General features: G+C 47.0%; 1 protein-coding gene across 2 annotated transcripts in view; it reads right to left on the bottom strand.

The window, feature by feature from the left end:
- Positions 1-18,220, bottom strand: part of LOC119456269 (vacuolar protein sorting-associated protein 8 homolog) — a 109,525-nt gene that overhangs the window by 58,907 nt on the left and 32,398 nt on the right. For both annotated transcript variants that reach the window (XM_037717942.2, XM_037717951.2), the window contains exons 5-7: positions 14,401-14,455; positions 12,793-12,917; positions 4,165-4,251 (exon numbers count right to left, since the gene is read on the bottom strand). In XM_037717942.2, the coding sequence (XP_037573870.1) occupies positions 4,165-4,251; positions 12,793-12,917; positions 14,401-14,455 (267 nt within the window). The remainder of the gene's footprint in view (positions 1-4,164; positions 4,252-12,792; positions 12,918-14,400; positions 14,456-18,220) is intronic.

Here is an 18,220-nt window from a genome sequence, read left to right as displayed (position 1 = left end):
CCTGGTCTTTTGTGTCACGTCAAGCTACATATCTTGCTTTTAGTCCAAAATGACCATCCAGCATGTAAACTGGACAAGAAATTGATTTGATTTAATTGATTTCGTCGGACACTTTGAAAATTATTATCTCGAAACTGGTTTAGTCCTGAGAATTCGTTCCAAGTGGATACGCCTTGCGAACTCGGCGGCTCTAATTCGTAGATTGAAAGATGTGCCATAAAATAATTATTTAAAACATTAATTAGCATCATTAGGTTAATTCTTTAATTAGGCGTTTTGATTTCTCCTGGAAGTAATGGCCGCCTCATCGAGTAGTTTAGATCAAGGATTATAACTGAGCTATCTGCCACAGGCAATCTTTAAAAATTTGGTTCAGCTAAAATGAAACGCCCTGTATATTTGCATGCTAAATGACATCATAGAACCATATTGTACAAATCAAGGTAAGTGCATGCGCACCACCAGAAAAATAGTAGCACAGGCAATGGGCTGGATTACTGATGTTCCCGTGGGAGAAACAAAGATTTCGGCCTTTTATTGCTTATATACTGCAGCTGATTAAACCTCGAGAAGGTGAGGCTGACAGATACGGTACAATCTGTAAGTAAAAAAAAAATTTTTTCTTACAGGCCGGGCCTGGTCATGCACACGGGGGCCCTAGCTAAGCTTAGTAATGAACGCCCGGGCCCGGGCCGTGTCCCGGCTCAGTAACACGGGCCCGGGTCGGGCCCGGGCTTGGAACCACGGGCCCGGGTTGGTCTTGGTCATGTACGCCCGGGCCCGGGCCGGGCTCGGGCCTCGTAAAGCGGGCCCGGGCCGGGCTCGGGCCGAAAAATCAGGCCCGTGCAGTGCTCTAGTATATGCAAGGACATTACAGTACATGGACACGTTATGATGAGCTTGCCCAACAGATTACTTTGTTGAAAATGATGAGTTTACAAAGTCACAAAGCCATTTAAAGCCAGAAAGGCAATGTTTAGGCAAATCCATGTACTAACCATCATTCCCATTGTGGCTAAACTACTGTGCATGCACCTTCCGCAGACACTAGCGCCAGCTTTCTCTTAAGTTATTATTGTATAAAATTCTATAGGCGACACCGACAGGTAGACCCCGTGTAAGATGTGGTGGGTCAGAACATGCTTAGGTGGCTGGGTAAGGTTGCAGGGCTTCGCGAGATTTGGGAACTTGGCGAGTAGGTTCTCAAATGGAGAACATGGGATGAGTGTGTGCATGCCGGTGGGCGTGACGTCACAGAGCACGCCCGAGATGGAGAGGGGGGTCATGCTTTCAATAAGGTGATGACGTCACATGCCAACATTCAAGACAGTGTGACAGGAAGTCGGATCCAATGAAGGGATGGCGAACGACGGCTATTATGAACACCCTCCGAAACGTGGGACGCAGGCCCTGGGCAACAGTCAATGAACGGAAGCCGTATGTGGCCATCAATGAAGAGTTAGTGGCATGTAGTATTCGTCCTGTGGACCTAGAATGGCGATCTGCATTGGTAGGTGGTAGCACACTCAATTCGCCTCCCGTGTCCACGAGGCACCTCGTACTGGAGATACGATCCATAATCACAAAGAGGAGGCCAGGTTGAGAAGCGAGGTCACAGGCAGCCATCAGTGATCCCATTGGCCATTTCCCAACCAGCTGCAAGGTGAAGTGCATTTTGTGGCATCGTGCTCGAACATCCTGTGGTACTAGCAGATTGAAGAGGTACTCAAATGACACGAGGAGTTGTTGCGCAAATGAAGAATGACGCCTTGGGAGCGGAGAGTGCTGGTACCATGACAGCATCTAGAGAGCAGCTATGGGAACAGAGAGTTGGTCGATGCGCTTCTCTAACCTTGAAACAGCAGAAGTGTCTGGGGTCTCGGAGACGGCGGTTACAGTTGGAGACAACTTCACAGACGATGTCAGCGAACACAGCAAGACGATCGAGGGACAACTTGTCCGCAGCAGCCAGAATGAAGCGGACAGACTGGGGCATGTGCTGTAGGAACAACAACTTAAGCAAGGTGTCGTGCATGCTGATTTCATTCTCACCCAAAACCACCGCATGCTGCTGAGCAGTTGTGAAGGCCACCGGTCGCCAGGCTGTTCCCCAGTGAGGCACTTGGTTGGCATTGTGGTTCCAAAATGTTCTGCTTGAGTTTTTGGTAGGATGTGTCGCCCAGCGGCTCGGCACTAACATCGGCCACCTCTTGAGCCACATCTGATGACAGAGAAGTGGTAGTACCGTGAGGTATCCGAGGTAACATGGCAAAGATGGAACTGTGCCTCCAGCTGAGTAAACCCTACTTCAGCGGTGTTTTGGCAAAACGGCTGCACGCGGAGCTGTACCATCGCCACATCTGCCTGGCTTGCATGGGTGGCTGGTGGAAGGTCGCCTGCTTGTGGATGGTCAGGCGAGTTCATGTATGCGTCCAAAGTCAACATTCCAGGAACAGCGCACCAGGACACAATACGTCTAACTCCAACACCTAACTGCCAGCCATGTCGTGTTCGTGAGCCCGCCACAAACCATGCATCTTTATTCTCTTCGTCCTCTTATGCTTGCTCATTCTGCAAGCCTACTTTAAGCTGTCGGAAGAGGGTGCTATGCATCTGAAGGTGTCGGTTACAGGCAGAAGGTGTGAGCGCACTGAGCAGCAAGTCGTCTGTGCCATCAAGGCTGAAGGTTGCCAAGGCACGAAGAGCAAGGTTGAAGGGTTGGGCAGCAAATTTGTGACGATCAAGGTGGTAACATTGTGATGGACGCTGAAGACAGTAAATGGCAACGAGAGACTCCTACGGCAAAAGACCGTGTTGGACGGCGCAAACAGCACCGTAGCGGCAGAATTATCAGCACACGACACAGGGACCTGGAAAGCACTGTATGGCGGTATGTCGGTATCGTCGGCATCTGGCTTGCATGGGTGGCTGGTGGAAGGTCGCCTGCTTGGGGAAGGTCAGGCGAGTTCATGTATGTGCGTAAAGTCAACATTCTAGGAACAGCACACCAGGACAATACGTCTAACTCTACGTCTAACTCCAACACCTAATTGCCAGCCATGTCGTGTTCATGAGCAGGCCACAAACCCATACATCTTTATTCTCTTCTTCCTCTTATGCTCGTCCGATTGAGTATCATGCAAAGTGGCACACAACTTCGAGAAAGCCATCTCAGCATGGGCACAGCCAATAACAGCATGACACCAAGACCGAAAATCCAAGCCGAGAATGATGTCATGCGAACAAGCAGGCAGCACAAGAAACTCGATAGTACACAAGACATCTTGAATTACGATGCGAGCTGTACACACAGCTGTGGGCTGAATATAGTGGTGCAAAGGCACAACCCGCTGGCATTCTGGTAACCTTCCTAAGTAAGCAGCAAAGTTTTATATCATTAAGAGAAACGGCAGCACCAGTGTCCACGAGTGCAAGGGTATAAAAACCATCCACAACAACTTCAATGAGATTTGCTGGAGAAATTCAAGGACTTGACTCTTTCAACTATGACGCAGTTCATGCCTCAGGAACTGCGGTATCTAGTTTTCCGTATCCCGAGGGCAGGGACGACAAAGCACAATTGACAGAGGATGACGTTCTGTGTCGTTAGTGAGTGTTAATTGCATTTTAAACTGCCCATAAAACTACTAGCCTTTATCTGTGTAATATTCTAATACCTTGCTATTGCTGTAAATGCTTCACCCATTGGGTGAAAATGCTATGCACAGTATTGATTTCTTGGAGGAGTTTCAAGCATGTGAAGAAAAAAAGACAAATGGTTGTGTGACATGTTTCTTGATGCCATGTTGCAAGCATTTTTGTCTGAAGGAATGTCATAAAATAGTTATGAAGAACACCTGGAATGCTTGCAAAGGTGCAAATATTTCCACTTGTAAATGTATATAAGAAATTATTTGCCATTTTAATGAGCTGTTTATAACACCCGTGTGTGGGACCGATTTCATTCAGACATGCAACAAATGATTTCAGTTTGGTGATTTTCCTCATACAATGGCTATTGCCATCTTTGCTTTTCCTCCAAACACACGTGGCGCTGCTCTTACTCTATGGGGAGCGTAGAAAGGTTATGCTTTCCATTAAGATTACAATTTTTTAAGCAATTCAGAGCCAGCAAAGCATCTTGCCAAAAAAACAACACCCCACCTTGACATGCAGGATGGCCATTTGTGGTGGGTGGATGTCTGCGATTGTACGAAGCAGTTTCCCATTGGTGAGGTCCCACATGGTCAGCTGCACATATGAGATGTAAACGAGGTAAACATGTGACCAGGTCAAAACTCCACTCAGGGCACTCAAGGGCTATGAGCAATGCCTCTACAACAATGCCAATCCATATCATACACTACTGCAGACTACACACCTCCATTTACCTGCAGTCAGCCCTGTTGCACAGAAATCGTTCCCCTAAAGCTGAGGATTCCTGCTCAATTCGCACCAGCCAGCCATACCTGCCATAGACTAATCAGGGTTGCAAATGCCCCATAATGATGCCACCAAAAAGCACAGGCAGCAGCTTGCAAAATGATACATGAATGAAACATGGTGAGTTTGCAGCTGCGACCAGCAAATCTGAAACGTGCGGCCCCGGTGTTTATCACTGGGTTAACCCCGATGGTTCATTAAAGTATTTCTCAATTATGAGGTTACACACACGTTCGGCTGTGACGCAAAGGACGACGTCACTGACGGCATGCCCGCAGTCCACCATTGCTGCTTGCATTCGACGTCTCAAGTTTGCTCGGCGGCGTGGTTAACAGCATTCGCCCGCCCATTGCTGCTTGCGATTCTTCAAAATTAAATTGCTTCAAAATTAAATCTGTCTGTCACGTAAGACAATGAATGGCTCATACCCCCGTAAATGCGGCCTCTCCCCATTACGACGACAGAAGAGAAGTGAAATTCTACGCTGGAATGATGAGCGGCAACGCAGCCAGCTGTGGAAGAAGACGACGACGACAAATGCGGTAATGGCTAGGGTGCCCGACCACCAAAGACAGCAGATTCTGGACCTTTCCCTGCAAGGGTACACTCAGCGTTCCATTTCAGCAATGGTAAATCGACCACTCAAGATGGTTAACAGGATCGTACAGGCCTAGAGAGAGGAACGAAGGATCCTGGACACTACTAGCAAGCCTAGGTGTCTCAGGTGAGAACAGAACAGTAAGACTGTGAAATATTTGCTTTTATCGCAAACAAGCTAACCACTTCTGTCAAAGAAATCCATGCAAAGCATCAAAAATTACTGTGAAGCAACAAATTGCTGAAGGAGGCCTAAAAAGTCGTACTGCCGCCAAAAAGCCACTCTTGAGAAACAAAAACAGTTGCTGTTTGCCCAGGAACATCGTGATTGAACTACTGATCAACGGAAGCACGCGACCTTTATTGACATGTCAACATTTAGCACAGACTTCCAACAGCAGAAAATCTGGCGACCCTGGCAATGCCCAGTAAATATTTTCTCTCCGAGAAGCATTTTTAACGTTACTAGCAAAGCCAACACAAAATATTCTTGAAGCATAGATCAGTCAAAATTTGGAGCTTTTATTGGAGAAAGAGAGAAATGCTAAATGGTATGAAAGGCAGAGAGGTTGGCTGGAGGCTCTAGCCATCTACTTTTCATATAAGACTTGAGAGAAGGTAGTTAGCATTTCCTTTGCTACCATGTTTTAAAGCAAAGCTTTCTTTGGGAACCCCCCTGCACCTCTCTTGCTGACCGTGGCTGCCACCTGCTGCTGCTGTCTTGCGGAATAGCTCACACTCGGCTGTGGAACAGTGGCGCCATCTAGGAGCGATGGCTTTGTCCAATGGCTTCGCCCACAGCAGGCGAAGGTAGAGGAGGGAAGCCGGACTGCGCACGCGGGTCGTTGGCCGCCGGTGGAGAGAGCGAGGGGGCCACGACACAGAGAGCCGTGATGAGACAGGCAAGAGGGCACCGGAGGAGAAGGCTTCATGTTGCACATGCATTGTGCCACCTGGCAACTGCGTGAACGGTCACAGGACAGCTGCAGGACCGCAGTCTTACTGTTCAAGTGGCCACTGCAGTCCGTTCATATAAACATCATTGAAAACATGAAACTTAAAGTAGCTTTGTCGGGCCAAAGCATGCACGGTACGTCCGCTGAAAGGCTCTGGACAGCGGACCAAGGTGAATGGAATCGTGTAACAAGGAATACAAGGCTCACAGAAGCACTCTATGAATCCCTATGCCAGAGAATAAGGGCTGTGTTGGAAGTTAGCGGAGATGTTATGAACTACTAGGCTGTCTGTGTGGGTGTCTTTTGTTATATTTATTTTATTTTCTTTGTGAGAAGCTGAAATAAATATTCTAACCTCCCTTTTGTGGGGTTAGAATATTCTAACCCTCCCCATCATGTGGGAGGTACCCACAATGTCTGATTAAAAATTTTCTCGATGACATTAACATATATTAACAAAAAGAGATAGAACAATTTGCAGTTACGAACGATGTTGTGAATGTGTTTCCGCCCACAAAATGCTCGTACGGGACGCAGCACAGCGACATTATTTGGCACGTCCAAAAATACCATCTCGAAAACAAATTATATATTAGTTCTGCAGCTTATCCATAATTCATATTCTATGCCACTGCAGTAGAAGGGACCTTATGTGCTTTCTACGTCTCACGGGTGGCAGTGCACAAAATGAAATGTTTCTCCTTTAAGCACTTAACATGCGATTGCACCTATGGCAGGGCGGCCGTGCGCAAGCAAAGTGAAGGGGTGGTTCAGCAGCAGACACGCAGCATTTGTCACTTCCTTCCTGTACATGCGCCACGCTGAGCATGAGCCACGCACTCGCGTGTTCCCTCTAACAGTGGACCCACCTGTACATATTCATATTGTACCGAAGAGAGACGCTAGTGGGTCCAGCGCTATTGCTCGGCAACGGCGCTCGTGCTTGAAGGCCGTGTCTCGTTTTGACTGTCGCCGCTGCGCTGCTCCGAACTCTAATAAACCCTTTACAATTGGTGGAGGTGCTCTGCATTCAAAACCTGCAACCTGGAACTTCGATCCTGCACCGTACCGTCGACCATGCCTGAAGAAGCCTCCCAGCAAGTGCCTCCCCCTGCACCGGCACTGTGCTCTCGTGTGCCTCGCCACAGGGGCCCTGCTATCTTCACAGGCGTGGATGACACCGACGTTGAGGATTGGCTTACGACCTACGAGCGGGTAAGCGCCCACAATAAATGGGACGAAGCAGCTAAGCGGTCACCTTGCTTCCTGGCACGCTTGTGTGGCTCTGTCCCGCTCGCCGCCCCTGACCTCTCCTCGAAACTGCTCCCGAAGTATGAAGGCCCTTACCGAGTCGTCGAACGCACATCTCCCGTGAATTATATCATCGAACCAGTTGAACCGTCTTCGGACCAGCGCCGTCATGGACGAGACATTGTCCATGTCGACCGCCTCAAGCCATACTACGATCCTGTCGTCCTGACGAGCTGTTACGTCGCCGGACAGCTCCCTTATCACTCCCGGGGTAATTGTAGCGAAGAAAGACGCTAGTGGGTCCGGGTCTTTTGCTCAGCAACGGCGCTCGTGCTTGAAGGCCGTGTCTCGTTTTGACTGTCGCCGCTGCACTGCTCTGAACTCTAATGAACTCTTTACAATATTTAAGGTTATGCAAATTACTATGCATACGTACGGTATTAAAAATAAGCTTAATGAAGCGACATGTTTCTAGCATTGCTGATGATGTTGCCAATCGGATTTCTCTGCCGAGTGGCATCACTCCCTCACGTAGCGTGGGAAGGGGGGGGGGGGGGGGGGGCAGTACAAAACTCACGGGACCGGCGCCGCTGCGAACGGTAGCGATGCACACTTTTAAAACCTCTTCAGTCCCAAATTTTGATTTTTTTCAAGTATTTGTGTTAAATTTGTTTATTTGGCACTTAAAGGGGTCCTCAACCACTTTTTATCAATTTGCACCTGCTTTCATTGTTCATATGGCATTTAAGTCAAGAAATGCATTTTTACATTGAAATAGACTATTTCTTAAATAATTTGCAGCAAAAAGAACTTCAATGCATTCAGCAGGAGTGGAGCAATCAAATGTCGCCTTTGATCCCTTTCCCGGTGCTTTCGGTCCTCCTTCAATGCCTTGCACTGCAAAGGCTGCGGCAGAGCGGGGCATGCCCACAACAGTCTGCCTAATGAACATCACCGTGGCGCGCAATTCAAATTTGATTTTGGATGTTCATGTAGCTTCCAATTCTGCCACCTACAATGCACCAATCTCGGAGGCTATCCCTCAAGTAAAAGTTAAATTCACAGTGTCTCATCCCTTTGCTGTGCTACAGTGTACTAGGATAGCTATGTGCAGCTATTCTCGCACCACGTGGCACAAGTAGCTCATTTCATTGCGCACTTATTCTCTACGGCAAACACACAATTTCCAAGGGTCAAACAAACTTATTTGTCTGACCTTCACGGGCTTGTTGCGACAACTACCCTACGCTGTAGACACAGCTACATGCAACTGTAGTGGCTAACTATGTGCCCAACTAGGCTGGAGTGCATGCTCATGTGTGTGCTCCAGTTTGGCCATGCTAGGTGGTGTGGACTTGGTTTGTCCTACACCAGCTAGACCAATTGATAGTCGCCACCTACAAATTGCGCATTTTGAAGCACCATCAATAGCTCCATACGAAGTGAAGTCTGCCAGGGCGTCTAGCCAGGAGTGAGCACGTGCCGGCATGCTGACCTTAAAGGCCCAACCGCATGCACGCGATATTCAAGCGACAGCGACAAGCGACGCGACAGGCACACCCTGTCGCGCTGTCGTGTCGCGGTGTGGAGCAACCACATGAACGCGACATCGCGAAAAAGAGTAGCGACAGATTTACATTGTTGTGCGAATAAATGTTATCGTGCGCGCGTAAAGAAATCTCAATTTTATCAAAAGGTCAATGTTTTATCTAGACCTAGCTAAAATATGTTATCATCCCCAGTGAAAATCCGTCCCACGCATCCCCAGTGGAACTCCGTCCCATGCCGCCAGTGTAAGGTGCCGTGGCGCCATCTGTTGAGTAAAACTTAAAACACTTTCTCGGCTCTCGGTGGCGTCTCAGGCCTAATAGCGTCAAAACAAAACAACCGATCTCAATAATAACGACAAGAGAGCGCCGATACTTAGTCTTCAGCTAGCGATGAGGTGAAGCGATCACTGATTGTACTATTTATTTTTTGCTGTCACAGCAGAGAGCAAGTTGCAAGAGCGAATTCAGATCGAAGCGGGCAGACTGAATGCTGCCATGTTGGTGTGCAATCACTGTCCCCAGCGGATGTCGTCGCGCTGACTTCCGGGCGACAAGCGATATTTTCTGGCTGGCCAGAAACCGGCGACACGACCAGCGACAGCGACGGATAGCCCACCGCGACGGCAAAACCTGTCGCTCGTCGCCGTAGCTTGTCGCTGTCGCTCGAAAATCGCGTGCATGCAGTTGGGCCTTAAGAGGAAGCTTTAGCTCGGGCCCAACTCCGATGCCACCTATTCAAACACATGTAAAACGCAGAAACGCTTTTCCGAGATAACTCCTGGACCGATTTTAATGAAAATTGTTGCATTTGAAAGAGAAAGTTGAATTCTAGTGACTGTTGGAAGCAGAATTTTTATTTAGGGCCTGAATTGTTTTATTGTAATTTTCAAGAATTGGTAAGTTTGAAAAAAATAGAAACACAAAGTTAAATTCGTAGCTCTGCACCTAGAACAGATATCGCAGTTCTGTAAACTGCATCCATTAGAGCCTCCAAAGCGGACAAATACGATATGCCAATTTAGATCTTACGTGAATTTTTTACTTTGGTTAGAAGGGTGTTGCAAAAGTCATACTCAGAAGTTAGTGGTCTATTTGAGAGCCATGTACAGTAAAAGCTCGATGATACGATCACGGCTAATACGAATTTCCGGATGATACAAATTTTTCTGTGGTCCCGGCCGAGCCCCATTACTTTGCAACGTGCTAGAGAACGGTTGTTACGAATCGATTTTCAGCCTGCATCGGTTGATACGAATAAACGCCGCCCCACCGACGGCCGCGAAAGAGAACAGCACGCAGTCACGCGCTTTCTCTCCTTCTCTTTTGGTGCGGAGGCGCGGCGCCGGACAGCGCGGACTCCGCGACTGGGCGCGAAGAGTTAGAAGCGGTGGCGCTTTTGGTGCTTTTGTACTTTTTCTCCTTTTCTGCGAGCCGTCAGATGGAGTGGCTGCTGCGCTTCGGGCCGCGTTCTTCGTGTTTGCGCCATTTTGCCTAGTCGCAGCGAGCTATGTCTCGCAAGCGGAAAGCACTCTCCTTTAAAGAGAAATTAGACATTCTTCGAAAGGTCGATGAGGATCCCAAGAGGAAGCGGACGGAGTTCGCTAAGGAGCTAGGCCTCGCAACGTCAACACTGAGCACAATTGTTGCACAGCGAGACTATCATGAAAAACGTGCTTTCATTCAACGTCAACGCGAAGCAAGCGAATTCGAACACGCTTATTTCGAACATACCGCGCACCAACAATGCTCTTAGCAGCGCGCCAAATCACGCGGCGGCGCCTTCGACCGGCATTGCTCCGACACCGCCATAGAGCAAAAGCTCAGGAGAGACCCCTCAATGCCGTGCGCGAAGGAACGGGGAAGAAAAAAAAAAAAAAGAACCCGCGGCGGAAATTTCCTTCTCTCTCAAATTGCAAGGTCGCCGTTTCTGCATTGCGCCGGAACAAGCGTGTACGTGCCGACTAGAGTGTTCTAGACAACCGTATTCTAGCACACACTAGTGCAGACGTCTCAGCCACGCGGATAAAATGGCAGTGAACCCTTCTCCTCTATTTTCTAGTCACATGTTGACCTTGCACGCTGCGGCAACAGTGCAGAGGGAAGCAGCGGCGGAGGCACAGTCGGGCCAAAGAAACTGCCACGCCCGCAAACGCTCGCTTCCTGATAACGGCACAAAACGAAACTTCAGGGGGCGGCTAAAATAAGCTGGCGCCAGCACGGCGGCGGGCGCGCACGGAGATGTGCGCACGGAGTCGAAGGTGAGAGAGCTACGAGGGAGCTGAGAGGGAGGGCGAGGGGAGCCACCGAAGCGGCGGAGTTGACGCGGCCAAATCCGCTTCCCTGCCGCCCTCCTCCCTCACCTTCGACGGTCTCCGCGCGCACCCGTGTGCCGGCGCCGCCCGCTCGCTCCCTGAAGCTTCGTTTTCTGTCGTTATCGGGAAGCGACTGTTAGCCGGCATGGGCAGTTTCATGGCCCGCGCTTGCTATGTGCTTGCGCGCCGCGATATTTCACGACTCGCACCGTTCGTGCATCGTGCTGTGGTGCGCGAATACTTCAAAAATACGTCCTTTTAATTCGAACAAACTTTCGGGCCCCTTCGAGTTCGAATTATTGAGATTCGACAGTAGTTTTAATTGTGTTTCGATGATACGAATTTCGGCTAATACGAATATTTTTCGTGACCCCGTGAGATTCGTATCATCGAGCTTTTACTGTATATTGTGTATCAATTTTGTCCGCTTTACATCTACTACTAGGTGCAATTTCATTTTTTTATTGCTGAGATACAGTTGTAAACTTGATAGTTTCGTTTTCTGAAATTTTATTAAAACACTGACGACTTAGATTGAAAATTTGCAGCCACCATTGACTAGATTTTAATGTTTTCATTTAATTGCAACAAACCTCTTCAAATTTGGTTAGGTGGTTGCCGAGAAAAACGATTTCTCCTTTCTCATGTATTTAGATAGGAGGCCCCGAGCTGAAGTTTCCTCTTAACAAAGGCTGCTACTACTGTGTAACTACTGCTCAACATCAATATGCACTATCCGACCTGGACATGCAGCCATTATAAAGGCCAAATTCAGTACATATTTGAGGCTGAATTGGTTTTATTCAACCATCATAGAAAACAGTACAAAAAGAAATGTAAAAATTTTGGAACAAAATAGTATTTCAATTCTTGTCTGAAATAGTACTGCAATTTATGAAGTCGTCACATAGTTTCTGAAGTACGATCTCCACCAGGTACTATTGCACCTACGTTAGTACTAAATAAACGACATACTCAGCTCTTTGTTTATTGTATTCTTGCCAAGCAAAGGTTTCCAATAAAGTTGCAGAATAAAGCACAGTTCACTGTTTATTGGTGCCCAGCAGAAAACACAATAGCTATGGGCCATGGCAGGCTGTCTCACTCATCTTGGAGGAAATTGGGTAGTTTTCAAGAAACATCGATGCACTGCAGGCACACTGTTCGCGTGAGAATAACCATTAAAGTTACAAGACTAAAGAGGTTGAAAATGACAGTTTTAAGAACAAAACGTAAACGTAAACATTTCCTCTTGCATTAGTCACATGCATAGCAAACCATCTCCCCTCGCACATCAACAAAAGAAAAGCCTGCCGCTCGTGGCAGATTTCACAATTACCTGGTAGATAATACAACAACCATGGTATGACAATGTAGCAGTTTTTTGAAGAACTTGCACATGAAAGTATTTTTACAATCACATGTTGCGTTTCACAAGACTGCTGGCATTGTCAAATAAACAGCTATCGCAATCATAAATGGTGTACATCATCATCATCATCCACCTATATTTATGTCCACTGCAGGACGAAGGCCTCTCCCCGTGATCTCAAATTACCCCTGTCTTGCGCTAGCTGATTCCAACTTGCGCCTGCTATGGTGTACATACTACACAACATATTAGAATTCAAAACATAACTCATTCAGACTGCCTAAAGTAAGAATGACCCCACCAGCACACACCTGACCCTTGGCATATCCACAAAGAAGCCGGCTGCAGTCTGTGTTGAAGCCCATTGCAGACACAGATCCATACTGCTCACCCAGCTGTATGCTGCCCAAGCACCATTTCAATGCTTGTTCAGGATCTAGAAGAAACACCATGTACACCCAGCGAGCTTTCATGTACGCTGTTAATTGACTGAAATGGGGCACGTATCTAGTGAAAATAAAGATATAGATTACAATCGTACTGAATCATCCTTACAGGCTGCATTTATCTAATTAAATCTTGTTCCTCAATAGTGCAACAAATTTCACTTTTTTGTGAGAAGAAAAACTTCAACATACTTGATTTCGAAGAGCAACCAATTTTTCTGAATTACCTGCCAATCACCAATGCTTAACCTTGTTTAGAATTTGCTGGACCAACCTACTTAATACTAGTACAGCACATCCGTAGAAACATGACCATTTCACAGAGTTTAGTGCTAAAATACTCAGGGGAAAAGACATGAGATCACAAATTGTACTTAGACCAAAATAATTTTTTCATGCATGCATTAAAAAAATTACCTGCTAATAATTCAAACATATGTTCGAGTCGACCCATGAGTCTGATGTTCTAAATCAAGGAGTCATAGTGGAGTGTGTCTAGAAAACTTTTTCAGGTTTCCAGGTTTTCCCAGACTTTCACATAAAAAATTCTCATACAAAAAAAGACATCAGAAGACAGCCACCAGTTTCGCAATACAATCTCAAAATGAATCAAAAATTGAGCAATCCAGAAGAAACAAAAGAATTTGCAGCCAGCAATAGCTCTTGCAGCACTTGAGAATGATCCCTACTGGCAACCCCGAGTATACTGTGCCAAGCACTCACAGTTAAGATGGCTTTAGACGAGTACTCCTTCAAGCTGCATATCAGGCAGCTTCAATAAGCTCAGCATCCACCATCTGCTGCTTAGGGGCATTGCCATTAGACATTTCCTACCACATGGCTGCTTGGTGCAGTACTATTTGCAATGATCTCTTATTCCGCATTCTCATGCAGTGAGGCATTAAAAAAAAATGAAAAATTTGAATGCAATGCGTGTAAACTTAAACGTACATACTTGACGTACAACTCAACAACAAACGTTGTTGAGTTGACTCGCCTGTTGCCTTATTCGCCCGAACCTTACGTAGCTGCGATTATATGCGCTACGGGTTGGGGAGGACCACCATAGACACCAGTGAAGCATGTCATTTGCAGATGCAACTTTGTAGTTTGGTTTGGTGCAACTGATTGATCTTGGTTACCGCATGTTGAGGCACTTCCCAGTGAATATGGCTAGCAAAGTAAGTAAGAACACCAAAGAAAATCCCACAGTGCGTGGGATCTGTATTTGACTTTATCATATTTTTTTAATAGCCTTTGACAGTGCCGTTTTGCCTCTTCAGGTGGATTCCTCAAGATGCAGGAATTACCTGGATGAAAAATCACAATGTCCTGGTAGATCTTAACATGATGCAATGAATTTTTCAATAGTATCCAGTTTGGGCCCACTTTGAGGCAAAACAGTAATGTCCAGCAGAAATTGAGACTTTTTTCATGGTAAAAATAAAAAGTCGAGCACTTTCTCACACTTACCAAACACAAGCACCAGGCCATGGAAGGTACCCACAGCTATCAGGGACGACACCGCCTGTACACATCACATTATGCTGGGTGTCGCTGATGAATAGTATTAAAACACAATAAATGCAGTTTTAGCCAGCAGATGGCCTAAATGTATACACTAACAAGCATTTCCTTTATGTGCAATTCTTTTAGATTTCTCTGCATTGATTGAACACCCTAAGTCAGCCAATATGTGCGCCAGTCAGTCAATATGTGCGCTGGCCATGATGGACAAGCTTGACAGCAGGGCTGGGCAGTATCCAAGATACTATTCTCTGCATATTTGTATTGTGATACATTTGGCAAGACCCGGATTTATTTTCAATACATTGATTTAAGTATCATCTTTCTTTTTTGTTTTTTTTATCTGGGGTTTTACGTGCCACAACCAGTTCTGATTATGAGCCACGCCGTAGTGGAGGGCTCCGGATTAATTTTCACCACCTGGGGTTCTTTAAAACATGCACTACAACGCAAGCACACAGGCGTTTTTGCATGCATTTTGAGAACAAGTCGTCACTGAAGGGTACCAAATGATGGCAATTACATTTTTTCTAACAAGTTGATTTTGTGTTAACTCATATTTCTAATAACAAAACCCGACAAGAATATCAGTGCTACTGAAAAACTCCACATTCTCCAACAAATATCAAGTACCAGCCCATGTTGGTTTTCTTCAGAAAATTGAATGCTGTGCGCTAGCATGACTGATCACTTTTAAAAAAAGTGCTTTTATTAAATAATCTGTTTATACAGTTCCTGCTTGTGTAGAGCCTGTGATCTTACTCCAAAGACCAGTGTGAGGACTTTACATTGGACACCTATGTCATGGGGAGGGAAAGAAACTATCCTTCGTGAAAGCAACGAAAACGGCTGTCGGCAAAACTTGGAAAACATCTGAGGGCTGTGCACAAGGCTACGCGCAAGTGCTTGCGATGGCCATCGTGATCACACTGGCGCGATGAGTGCTAGCAGCGGTGAGTGCGTGTGCATTTCATAAAGTGAACGTTATGTGCTACCGCTTCATTTACCATTTCGCTGTAGCGTGGCTTTGAAACTCGAATGACGTAATCTCCAATACCATGCGTGTGGGCTGAGTGGGCTCTCTAGCAGGTCCAACATCGCACCCGCGGCAGCACGGCAAGTGCGCCGGAAATGTGTGTAATTTCTATCCCAATAAAACAACCTGCTTTATAGGGTGATGCGATACTCACTTTTGACACCAAATCGAATCGAATACTGCAAAGACAAATCGAATCTAATAATGACGACGAAAAAGGCGAAAACGGCATTATCAAGCCATCTGTGTGGCTGCAACGAAATCCACCACCTCTAGCAGCAGCGGAAAAGCAAAAACAGAACGGTCCTTGTCAGGACCAGCCATATTGATACCTTGGTAAAGCTTTAGCACTAAATGAATTTTTCCATTGCCGTCGTTCTCTGTGTGTTATTTTGTTTCTTTACTATTTTACATGGCTACAACGTCGACAGCTGAAAATAATGCACGCAGTACACCAAGACACATATTGGGCAGGAGGTGACAGTTGGGACAGGCAGCAACTGTGTCCTACGCCCCAAGTGCCTGCCATGCTTACGTTCCGATATCATTTTCCTCTCCGGACCTGGTGTTGTCTCGTGTTTTCTGTGAATTACTGACAAAAGTTGCTGCACATACCAAGGCTTTCAGACACCTGGCAAAGCGAACACCTGTAAAACAAGGTTTTCTGAAGTGTTTCAAGTTAAATGGGAAAGACCAATAAATTTGCACCTCAGTGAAGAACGAGAAAAATTACTGAACCTAACAGGAGCCTCAAGTTTCAAACAATTGCCTGTGGTTGGAAACATATTTGTTCCCACTTGCATGGGTAATGAAGTGACAGGCAATTTCATAAATGGGGCTAGTGCAACCGCAGACACGGACAGAATAAAAGAACACGAGCGCTGTCAGTACCGTCATGAATTGTAACAATCGGCTTGTATTTCGGTTACTACAGATTTCACAATCCAGATTTTATCATGCGATGTCATGTCCTGGAGTGCTGCTGTCTGCCTTTCGTCCGCAGGCTGTACAGACCGAACATTTCAGCTATTTATCACACCTGTCGACACGCCGACATGTGCCCAAAACCATTCAGCCACCTCTTGGGGCAACAGGAAACATAACTTCCTTCGAAAGGGAAGAAGGCAACGTCCCACGCATGCGAGAAGGGAAGCAGGCCATCGACAGAGAATAGGGGCGCTTTCCGACAGCGTTGTCCACTTACCTCGACCTTTGTGTGGTCTGGTCATCATCTTTTAGTTTTTGTTGCATTTTTGGTGATGAGAAATTGTGGTTAGCAGGAGGGGAAGGGGGTCATCCCTCGCCGCCATTACCGTAACTGCATCGCACAAGGCAGACATTTGAACTATTCCACGGCAGGCGGAGCTATCATCAGTCGGCATCCCGGAAATGACCTCCCTCTCGTGTACTAGCTCAGATCAATGCTGCTAAGCTTTGGCGATTGCAGAAGCCATTGGCATAGGAACATTTGTTCACCACCCTAATACCCATGCATGTTCCTGCAGTTTGCAAACTGCTCGGTATACAAAAAAAAGCCAGAAGGAAGCATTCCCACTTGAAAGCCGGCAGCACTCCTTACATAAGCGACATATGTTTTCAAAGGCAAGAGGCAAATATTGTTTTAGGTGGCAACATGCAAAGCCGTTCCGTCGCGCATGTATATAAATATCACCCTTTTTGACACGCTGCAAGGTGTGCAAAAGGGGCTCTGTGTTTTGTTAGCATGTAAGTAATAGAAAGGATCTGGCTGCTGAACGTACGGAAATAGGCATCAGGTCAAGCGGCACATGCGCAAGACCCATAATATAATTACAGTCGAAACAAAACTCGCGTCAGCGGTGCCAACAACTCTCATTTCTGTGCATGTGGTCCGCGGTCCAGGGCAGCTCACAAAAACACTTTGCAACTTCCTCGAGCAGATGGGTTTCGCCGCCTGGCCAGTGTTGCCAGGTTTGGCTATATATAGCCAAATTGGGCTACGGGAAAAATGTTTTGGCGTCGACTCGGATGAGTTGGCTATGTGGCTATATTTGGGCTACTCAAAATCTGCGACTTGGCTGTGTTTGGGCTATAAGCGGCGACCTAATCCACGCTCCAAAGGTGGCTCTGATCGGGTAGAAGCAAACCTCGAAGGCTGGGTTTTAGCTGGCTGAGCCGGCCGCATGGCTGTGCGTGTGTGCGCGCGCGAAATGACCCCTTCCCCCGCCTTTCCTTTCCTCTCTGCGCCGTTGTCGGAGCCGGTGGTTTCATCTTGGATGCACTTAAACTGAGGCCCTGCTTGACCGTTAGGCAGCCGATTCCCGGGCATCGGGATGAACCTGGGAGTGGTGGGTTTTTCACAGTACACTGTACTAACATGGCTATGCTCAGGAAGGGAGAGCAATAACTTAGGGTCGGGGCTGTCGGGCGATCGTGGCGCCGACATGAAAGAAGGGAAGCACGGGTGGATGACACGCTCCAGTGCGTTCATGGCCACGTCTTCCGGATGAAGTATCGCGCCGGGCACAGCTTTCGACCTACTCCACGTTACTGGTGCGAAGCTTTACTGCCATTTTCCTTTTCAATCTAGATGAAGTTTTCTTCGTGCTTAAATTCGAGATTAATTTCGATAGGTTGGCCAAGTATGCGACAAGTGGGCCAAGTATGCGACAACGTATAAAAAAGAATGGGAGCAAGACCCTGCGCCAAAGGTGGGTTCTGGTGCTTTTACTTCTAGATGGTTTGCCCGTA

Source organism: Dermacentor silvarum, chromosome 1 (assembly GCF_013339745.2).
Source record: "Dermacentor silvarum isolate Dsil-2018 chromosome 1, BIME_Dsil_1.4, whole genome shotgun sequence".
NCBI lineage: Eukaryota > Metazoa > Arthropoda > Arachnida > Ixodida > Ixodidae > Dermacentor > Dermacentor silvarum.
The sequence above is the reverse complement of the archived record's forward strand: the minus strand, read 5'-3'. Positions and strand labels throughout refer to the sequence as shown.